At 45.5% G+C, this 10357-nt stretch overlaps 2 protein-coding genes across 5 annotated transcripts in view; one reads left to right on the top strand and one right to left on the bottom strand.

Annotated features, from left to right (window-relative positions):
* The first annotated feature begins 24 nt into the window (after nucleotides 1-24).
* LOC131458124 (hepatitis A virus cellular receptor 1 homolog) lies at nucleotides 25-897 on the top strand. The gene is made up of 2 exons (XM_058626884.1): nucleotides 25-139; nucleotides 473-897. Exons 1-2 carry the CDS (start codon nucleotides 106-108, stop codon nucleotides 895-897), a joined length of 459 nt encoding a protein of 152 aa, XP_058482867.1. The 5' UTR covers nucleotides 25-105.
* Nucleotides 898-5166: 4269 nt separating this feature from the next.
* The window catches only part of LOC131458121 (hepatitis A virus cellular receptor 1 homolog), a 7577-nt gene continuing 2386 nt past the window's right edge, over nucleotides 5167-10357 (bottom strand). Inside the window, exons 2-8 of one of the 4 annotated variants that reach the window (XM_058626879.1) lie at nucleotides 9455-9584; nucleotides 8057-8118; nucleotides 7603-7804; nucleotides 7398-7534; nucleotides 6523-6686; nucleotides 5609-5717; nucleotides 5167-5500 (exon numbers count right to left, since the gene is read on the bottom strand). In XM_058626879.1, the coding sequence (XP_058482862.1) occupies nucleotides 5418-5500; nucleotides 5609-5717; nucleotides 6523-6686; nucleotides 7398-7534; nucleotides 7603-7804; nucleotides 8057-8105 (744 nt within the window). In that variant the 5' untranslated portion in view covers nucleotides 8106-8118; nucleotides 9455-9584 and the 3' untranslated portion in view covers nucleotides 5167-5417. Of the gene's footprint in view, nucleotides 5501-5604; nucleotides 5718-6522; nucleotides 6687-7397; nucleotides 7535-7602; nucleotides 7805-8056; nucleotides 8119-9454; nucleotides 9585-10357 lie in introns of all 4 variants that reach the window. The other 3 variants (XM_058626881.1, XM_058626877.1, XM_058626878.1) reach the window with 3 other exon arrangements.

Below are 10357 nucleotides of genomic sequence, written 5' to 3'. Positions count from 1 at the left end.
ACCAGAACTAAATTTAGTTTCACCTTTGAGGCGCGTGTGTGACTCAGCGAACCACACTTACATATATGTGTGTGTGTGTGTGGTGACAGTTGATCAGTGTTCATCATGAGGGTCGCTCTGCTGCTCGCTCTGCTCACAGGTACGTGTGTGTGTGTGTGTGTTTTAAAACCACTTAAATCGGCTATATTTATATGACCTATATGATCAAATGTGTCATTTTATCTCTTTAATACAAATGACATCATTTCATGTCCTTTATTTCTCCATTTTGAATGATTTGCTAAAAACTAAAAGTTGTATTTGTTGTTGTTCAGTGTGTTTATTGTTTAAAGGACTAATTCAGGTTTTTCTGAAGAGGTTTTTGTTTTCGTTAGTTCATCAAGAAAACGGACATTTGACACTTCAAAAATAAATCTAATGTCAGGTGACAGGCTGTGAGGACCTTTAGAAGACAGTGTGTCTGTGTCCACAGTGGGTGAAGGAGACGGCACGAAGGTTAAAGGTCGCACAGGTGAGGACGTCACCCTGCCGTGTCACTATGACGTGGACACTCACGGTCTTCTGTCCGTCTGCTGGAACAGAGGACAGATAAGTACGAATGGCTGCTGGCCCTTGATTGTTGAGGCAGAAAAAACGAAGGTGACAGAAGAAACCAGAGTGTCCAACAGATACCAGCTGCTGGGACGACTGGACAGAGGAGACGTGTCTCTGACCATACTGAGCGTCACAGAGACAGACAGCGGAGTCTACGGCTGCAGAGTGCACATTCCCGGCTTGTTCAATGATGAAAAACACCACTTTGATTTGACCGTGGACACAGGTGAGACACATGTGTCTCCACATGAAGACACACAGTATTTTAAAGTCATAGTTCAGGTTTTTTTTTGGGAAATGTAGACATACACAGTCATAGATGACACTCATGTTTAAGTCCTTGATATCTTAATCATCATCAACCAGCAGGGCCAGCAGGGCCTTCTCTGCTGGCCCTGACAACATCAAAAAAGTATTTTTTTTTTTTTTTTTATTATTATTATTATTAGTAGTATTTATTCTTTAATAATAATAAAATTAATGTGTGTCTGAACGTGTCTGAATTCAATTACTTTTTCAGTATGTTATGATTATATTTCCAGAAAGAATATGGTTATTTTTTGTGAAGCTGAGCTGGATTTTCCATATGTCATTAAACGCATCATAGCTCCGCAGACCTGCTCTAGTAGTATTGCTGGCCTTTCGTTGAAGCTGCCATTTCCTATTTGGTTATAACTTTGACTGATGTGTCGTCAGCCAATCAAAATTTGATGCATAGTGACAGAACGCCCCAGGCCCAGCGATGTGTCTGGTGCTAGCCCCCGCTGTTGTCATCAACGATGTTTGAACCTTTGGCGGGTTTTGATCTCGGGTTTCTGATCTCCTTCGTGTGCACTTTTCACGGCGATCGTTTGGAGAAAAGAAGGAAATTATTTTAAGAGGAAGACCTACACCGAAGACGTACATCATTTACGGTAGTTGGAGTGTTAATGATAAATTGATAACATTTTTTAGAAGTGGTGAGGACAAAACTGTTGATCATAAATAGTGCCGGGGACGTGTTCCGCCACGTAGCTGACGCCTATGCTTAGGTGTGTTTGTTTTTGTGTCATATAGTGGCTTGAGAAATTGCGGTTGCTGAGTGACTTAACGGAAGATGTGGTGGTAATGATGCAGGAGCCTATCGATGCGCAGTGGTGTGCGTGTGCACTATGGTTGTTGCAGATCAACTGTCTCGTGAATATAGTCGGTGTTTGTGTGTTTTTTTTGTTTTTTTTTACTGAAGGCCCTGACTGAAACCCCACGGTACGCTACTGTCATCAACCATATGTTCACACGTTCACCTCATCATCCTGTCACGTGTGTGTGTCCTCCTGCAGATCTGCCTGTCCTCCCTGACAGTGAGGACAGGACTTTCACTGATGCTGGAGCAGCTACAGGAGTCCAGAGAGGACACACAGGGGACACCACAGGGGACACCACAGGAGACGTGACAGCAGCAGACACAGGAAGTGATGTCACCGCCACCACACAGCCAATGACGGCGCTGGTTCAGGTACTGAAGAGACGGACGGTGACTTTCACCCTCTGTAAACAAGAGACACACAACATGGCTGCCATCAGAGACACACACACTGAACTAAAGACACAAACATCTGCATCAGTTTAAGTCTAAACGTCTTTATCTCACTGACAGGAAACTCAAGTTTCTCTCTCACACCAAACCTCATAAACGTTCACATTTGGCTGTAAGTCCACGCTGACGACAGAACTAATGCATTCAATAACTGTGTCTGTTTGTTGACAGTCTGTCCAGCAGGAGATGTTCATAGGAAACACACTGAGACTGTCCTTCATCATCGTCATCCCTGCTCTGCTGCTGCTGTACAGTCAGTGCACACACACACACACGCACACGCACGCACACACACACACACAACAATAATAACAAGCTCTGTTTCATTTCCTGTGCGCAGGAGTGTGGGGGTGTGGCCAGAGAGCAAAGACTGACAGGAGGCTCAACCAATCAGAGGACGGACACACACACACACACACACACACACACTTGTGATAAATGATATCTGTGTGTGATAAAACAGATTTAAAATATAATAAACAAATATATATGACAGTATAAAACAATCCTTTTATCGATGTCATGTTTGAAAACTGAAAACATGTATTTTTTCAAAACAAAGATTTTCATTTTTGATGAAATATTTGAAAAATATGATTATTGTTGTTTGTCTCTGATGTCAGACCATTCGCCACGAAACAGGAAGCGCTCTATGACTTTGGCTTACGTTGAATTTTCTGAAACGTGAATACGTGAATGAGTGAGACACATCTAATGTGTAATGTCACGGCAGAAGGAGCCAGTTGCATTTTGAATCCTCCTGCACAGTAGTTGGTGCCATGGACCACAAAGAGTTGTATCCACCTGATGAGGAGGAGAAGAAGAAGAAGAAGAAGAAGAAGAAGAATGAACAGATTTAACGGACAGTGAATCTTCTAATGTAAGGTTTACGGTGGTTGCCTAATGAGTCACTGTTATAAATCACTTTTGTGTTCAGATAGGACTCAGGGATTAAACTTTGCTACAGCATTAAGACGAGAATGAGTTGTCCGTGATAGGTTAATCAATTATTAATTGATTACTAAATTAATCAACAACTCTTTTGATCATCAATTAATCCGTTTGAAGCTTTTTTCATGATTAAAACAAAGTTTCCGATTGTTTAAAATTCTTAAAAGTGATTATTTTCTTCATTTCTTTGCTCTGGATAACAAAGAAATCATTAAAAGTGAATGACTTTGGTTTGTGGACAAAACAAGACATTGAGAACATCATCATTTCCAGATTTGACGAACACCGATCAACAATCATTTAAGGTTTTCTGATATTTTATGGACCAAATGATTAATGGAGAAAACAATCGGCAGATTAATCGATGATGAAAATAATCGTTAGTTGCCGCTCTACTCTTAAGGCTGCGTGTCTGAGGGGGACGAGCTGGAGTACTGGTCGGTCATCGAGGACTTCGTGGACTGGTGTGAGAGCAACTTCTTGTGCTTGAACACCGGAAAGACGAGGGAGATGGTGATCGACTTCTGGAAAAAGACCCCACCACACCCACCGGTGAGCATCCAGGGCTCGGACATTGAGCTGGTGAATAACTTTAAATACCTGGGTGTTCACCTCAATAATAAACTGAACTGGACCATTCACAAAGACACCCTGTACAAAAAGGGTCAAAGTCGCCTCCACCTCCTGAGGAGACTGAGGTCCTTCGGAGTGTGCAGACCTCTACTCTGGACTTTTTATGACTCTGTGGTGGCCTCTGCCATCCACTATGCTGTGGTTTGCTGGGGAGCGGGCAGCAAGGACCGGGACAGAAAGAAACTGAACAGGCTGGCCAGGAGGGCCGGCTCTGTCCTGGGCTGCTCGCTGGAATCGGTGGAGGAGGTGGGACAGAGGAGGACGTTATCCAGACTGTCCTGTGTATCATGGAGAACACACTCCACCCACTGCACCTGACTGTGGAGGGGCAAGGCAGCTCCTTCAGCGGCAGGCTCCGGCACCCTCAGTGTAGGACGGAGCGCTACAGAAAGTCCTTCATCCCCACTGCTGTTGGGATATTTAACTCCTCGTCGTAAATGTCCACTCACTTTCCTACTTACTCCTGATACCTACTCTATATTAGACTGTAATTTTATCTTTTTTACTTTTTATTTTTTGTAATTTTCTTACTATTGTATTTTATTTTTATTTTATTTTTTATTCTATTCTCGTTTCTTAACTGAGCTGTTGTGAATGTGTGTTTCCCCCCTGGGGGAGGAATAAAGTCATTCAATTCAATTCAATTAACACAAAGAAAACCCATCTTCAATATATTCAGTATCAAAAATAAAGATTTCTACAAAATCAAATCAGAAAAGTAAATTAAATTTCAAATCAATAGTTCATGTCATAGAAAAGATACTGATATGCTAACTTACACTTTATACCACATTTGCCTTGCTAACAGCATGCTAGCCACAGTCATTACAACACAAAAACATGTCATAAAAGCATGTCAAACAATGGTCTGAACTACTGGTTAACACAAAGGATCATAAAAAGACAATATTAGGTGGTTTAAACACATACGAACAACAAAATACGGGACGTGGCTCACAGTGCTTACCTTGCGGGGCAAGGGAAAGTCAACTCTGAGCCAAAATGGCGCCCTGCACGGACGAGGCTGTAAAACGACGGTGTCCTGGGAGAACGTTTTTGCTTAACTCCTGCCACACAGACAGTACAACAGCGACGCCCTGTGGCACAGTCAGGGAACTGCCTTACGTCTCCGTTTAATTCGGGGTTACCGCTAACTTTGACGCGTTTCTCCCTTGATTTTAGAGGAAAGAAACTAGCAGACGATGAGCCAGCTAGCTGAAGATGCTAGCAAAAAAAAACACGAGTACCACGAGTGGCCGCCACGACAAAATTGTCTTCAAGGCAGAGGGGACGGAGCTATTTTATCCAGTTCTGAGAACACACTTATGAGTATTCCACGGTCTCTGTCTCCCTCTGCTGGTCACACAGTGCAACCGCAGGGGTGTGAGGAAGGGGATTGATGAGGCAGGACACTGATTTTGATTTTTATTTGTTTACATGTTATTGATCTGTTTACCATCAGGACAAAAACACAGAGGACTCACTTTGAACGCGTCGCCACGGAAACCAAACGCACAGGAAAAACCACAACAGGTTCACGGTGACGACAGAAAGTACGGAAGCCCAACTGGAACAAAAACCTTTTCTTGTTTTTTAAGTGAATGATTGATCAATAATAGAATGAAGACCATTTGACAATAACAACAAACAAATGTGTGCGTGTCTACACACAGGTGTGTATGTCCTCGTCCTCTGATTGGTTGAGCCTCCTGTCAGTCTTTGCTCTCTGGCCACACCCCCACACTCCTGCACGCAGGAAATGAAACAAAGCTGATAATTATTGTTGTTGTGCGTGTGTGCGTGTGTGTGTGTGTGTGTGTGTGTGTGTGTGTGTGTGTGTGTGTGTGTACTGACTGTAGGCAGCAGTCAGCAGCAGAACAGGGATGAAGATGATGAAGGACAGTCTCAGTGTGTTTCCTATGAACATCTGTGGACCATTCACTTGCTGCTTCTGCTGGACAGACTGTCAACAAACAGACACAGTTATTGAATTCATTAGTTCTGTCGTCAGCGTGGACTTACAGCGAAATATGAAACGTTTACAAAGCGAATATAAAGGCTTTGTGAACCACTCACTCTCCCACACCAAAGTCCACAGAGAAAATCAGTGATTTTAACATCACAGCACACAGGAGTTGTTGATCCACTGCTGCCTCCATCACAAAGTTCAGATGTCTTATTTTGTCAAATTCGGCATTTGAAATTCTTCGTTCACATTTATCGCATTTATTTGAAGTGACACAAAGTGACCACACGAGGCAGCAGCAGACCAGCAGCTCCTGTTGGAAAAGTCTGTCTAACAGTGAGATAAAGACGTGAACACGTTCTTAAGAGTTAAGCTGACATGGATTTTATGAGGTAACTCTCTGAAATCACTTTTTTTCACTCTCCCACACCAAAGTCCATAGAGAAAATCAGTGATTTTAGCTCATGGGGACACAGGAGCTGCTGGTCTACTGCTGCCTCGTGTGGTCACTTTGTGTCACTGACGTAAATCTGACTGAAGGATTTTTACAGTCAAATTTAGAAAATAAGACATTTGAACTTCGTGATGGAGGCAGCAGAGGACCAGCAGCTCCTGTGTCCGCGTGAGCGAAAAAATCACTGATTTTCTCTGTGAGGTTTGGTGTGAGAGAGAAACTTGAGTTTCCTGTCAGTGAGATAAAGACGTTTAGACTTAAACTGATGCAGATGTTTGTGTCTTTAGTTCAGTGTGTGTGTGTGTCTTGTTTACAGAGGGTGAAAGTCACCGTCCGTCTCTTCAGTACCTGAACCAGCGCCGTCATTGGCTGTGTGGTGGCGGTGACATCACTTCCTGTGTCTGCTGCTGTCACGCCTCCTGTGGTGTCCCCTGTTTGTCCTCTCTGGACTCCTGTAGCTGCTCCAGCATCAGTGAAAGTCCTGTCCTCACTGTCAGGGAGGACAGACGGATCTGCAGGAGGACACACACGTGACAGGATGATGAGGTGAACGTGTGAACATAAAGCTGAAGGTAAGGTGTACGTGTGAACCTACAGCTGGTGATGATGAGGTGAACGTGTGAACCTACAGCTGATGATGATGAGGTGAACGTGTGAACCTACAGCTGATGATGATGAGGTGAACGTGTGAACGCGTGAACCCACAGCTGATGATGATGAGGTGAACGTGTGAACCTAAAGCTGATGATGATGAGGTGAATGTGTGAACCTACAGCTGATGATGATGAGGTGAACGTGTGAACCTACAGCTGATGATGATGAGGTAAACGTGTGAACCAACAGCTGATGATGATGAGGTGAACGTGTGAACCTACAGCTGATGATGATGAGGTGAACGTGTGAACCAACAGCTGATGATGATGAGGTGAATGTGTGAACCTACAGCTGATGATGATGAGGTGAACGTGTGAACCTACAGCTGATGATGATGAGGTAAACGTGTGAACGTGTGAACCTACAGCTGGCGACGATGAGGTGAACGTGTGAACCTACAGCTGGCGACGATGAGGTGAACGTGTGAACCTACAGCTGGCGACGATGAGGTGAACGTGTGAACCTACAGCTGGCGACGATGAGGTGAACGTGTGAACCTACAGCTGGCGACGATGAGGTGAACGTGTGAACCTACAGCTGGCGACGATGAGGTGAACGGGTGAACCTACAGCTGGCGACGATGAGGTGAACGCTGGTCGTCTGGTCGTTGAAAAGACCGGGCAGTTGAACTCTGCAGTGATAAAAGCCAGAGTCTGATGGACGAGTGAGGGCGATGGACAGAGACGAGGATGAGGACAGGGAGTATCTGCAGAGGACAGAAATAGTCAGGGTCAGAGGTCAGTGGTTGGGGTCAGAGGTCAGAGGTCAGGTTACCTGTACGACCTCCTGTAGGAGATCTTGTCTCCTGTGGCGTAGATGACGGTGTTGTGGCAGGTGAAGACGGACGGCTCGCCCCTCCCCCAACACACCTCCACGTCCCTCTGCTTCTCCGCCTCCGCCCGACACGGCAGCGTGACCTTCCGCCCGGCCACGCCCACCACCGTCTCTGTGGTGTGAGTGGACACATGGGCCGGCACTGAGACACACACACACACACACACACACACACAGAGAGAATGGGTCAGTTTTGTGACAGCGACAGCGCGGTGATGGTTCTTCACTGCACGCGTCACGTGATCGCGGTGAAGACTCACTGTGAGCGAACACACACGAGCACAGATTAAAAGAACATTCATCAGATGCATACGTTCAACAGCACACACACACACACACACACACACACACGAGACAAGTGTCCTTTAAAGAGGGGACAGGCGAGGACACTTACCTGTGAGGACACAGACACAGACAAAGGTGTGGACAAGCAGCGACGGCATGTTGTGGCGTCTCCTGCAGACAGACAGAAGACAAAGGGAAGACTCACTCGTGTCACTTCCCTCATGATTCACTGCGATATTTTTAGACTCTAATGTTAAGAAACTGGTCTAAAGTTTAAGATGAGACGTTAAAGTGATAGTTCAGCACTAGAGCTGTGCTGTGAGCGCCCCCTGCTGCTGAACACCAGGACACAGAGGCTCAGTCTCAGTGAAAACATGGCTGCCACTGAAGAAAAACACACAATTCTTCATCAAATCTCCGTCAGTTTAAGTCTACGATGTCTTTAAGAACACGTCACGTCTTTATCTCACTGTGAGACAGGAAACTGAAGTCTGTAAACACTCACTCTCCCACACCAAAGCCCACAGAGAGAATCAGTGATTTTAGCTGACGGGGACACAGGAGCTGCTGCTCCTCTGCTGCCTCGTGTGGTCACTTTGTGTCACTGAGGTCAGTCTGAACAAAGGATTTCAAAAGCTGAAGTGACAAAAAAAAAAGAAAAAAAGAACTTAGTGATGGAGGCAGCAGTGTGTGTGTGTGTGTGGGATGTTTAAAAATCACTGATTCTCTCTGTGGGCTTTGGTGTGGGAGAGTGAGTGTTTACAGACTTCAGTTTCCTGTCTCACAGTGAGATAAAGACGTGACGTGTTCTTAAAGACGTCATAGATTTTATGTGCTGAGCCTTTTGTTAAAGTGTGTAAAATGTGTTTGATGTGGGTTCCAGACACAGGGGGGCGCTCACAGCACAGTCGCTGCAGATGATGATGATGAAGTGGAAATCCTCGTTGAAATTGAAATGACGCAAACGGCAGACGGACACTTTTGTTCGTTGGTTCGTTTGTTTGAAAGGTTCTTTGTTTTGTTGTTTGTTTGTTTTTTTTGGTTGTTGGTTCAATTCCTGCCTCTGATGGTGTCAGAGACACTGAAGAGTCATGAGAGCACACGTGCGTTCATCTCCAACATTTAGCAAATGTGTAAAACGTGGATACCGAACAGAGGAGTGTGGTGTGTCAGAGAGTCAGCGCTCCAGTCGTACAGGAAGTCCTCGACCATTCTGTCATTACACCCAAAACAACGGCTCTACAAGTCACATGTCTGTGTGTTTGCGTGACGACTCCGCCCACGACGAGGAGGAGCTATGAAACCGTGTAAACGAGAGTAAACTGGGAACTGGTGCTTTACATGAGAACAATTCAATGTAGAGAGGCAAAGTGTCCACTAGAGGTCAGTGTCAGACAGGAAACTCGCTTCACTACACTACTCTCCTCTGCTCGTCTGCTCTGCTCATCTCCTCACCTCGTCTCCTCTCCTCGTCTCCTCTCCTTGTGTCCTCTCCTCATCTCCTCACCTCGTCTCCTCTCCTTGTGTCCTCTCCTCATCTCCTCACCTCGTCTCCTCTCCTTGTGTCCTCTCCTCATCTCCTCACCTCGTTTCCGCTCCTTGTGTCCTCTCACCTCGTCTCCTCTCTAGTATTTGTGCTGACAGTGAAAACACCAGGGGTCAAAGGTCAATTATTTCTGGCCTCTGTTATGATTCTGTGCCACATTCTTCTTTAATCATGTGAAAACAGTGACGCAGTCACATGATCTGTGAGTGGTTGATCCACTGCTGCCTCCCTCACTGAGGTCAAATGTCTTATTTTGTCACTTGAGCATTAAAAATATTTAATTTACACTTAACTCAGTGACACAAAGTGACCACACGAGGCAGCAGAGGACCAGCAGCTAAAATCACTGATTTTCTCTGTGGACTTTAGTGTGTGAGAGTGAGTGGTTTACAGACGTCAGTCTCTCTCTCTCTCTCTCACACACGCGCGCACACACACGCACACACACACACGCACACACACACACGCACACAGACACACACAGCATGGCGTCAGACCTCCAGTGGAGCTCGTAATGTTTTACAGTGCAGTTTGAAGCACTTTCCATCAAAGCACAGTGGATCCTGGCTCTGTAACAGCGGTCACATAAAGTCTGAAACACTGAGAGAACACAGGTGTCACCCTGTCACCCTGTCACCCTGTCACCACCGCCAAAATAAAAGCATGATGTCACCACGTTTATGTGCTCATTTTTAACAAAAGTTGTTGATCCACTCTCTGGTCTGTGATGGTCGCCGTAGTTTCCTGAGGTGCTCGGTAAAGGGAGCAGTGAGAGGCGGCGGCGGCAGCGTCCATTTGTCACAATCTGCAGTTTCACCACTAGATGTCACTAATTCGCACACACTGGACGTTCAATCCTGGCCA

The sequence above is a fragment of the Solea solea genome, chromosome 4 (assembly GCF_958295425.1).
Source record: "Solea solea chromosome 4, fSolSol10.1, whole genome shotgun sequence".
NCBI lineage: Eukaryota > Metazoa > Chordata > Actinopteri > Pleuronectiformes > Soleidae > Solea > Solea solea.
The sequence above is the reverse complement of the archived record's forward strand: the minus strand, read 5'-3'. Positions and strand labels throughout refer to the sequence as shown.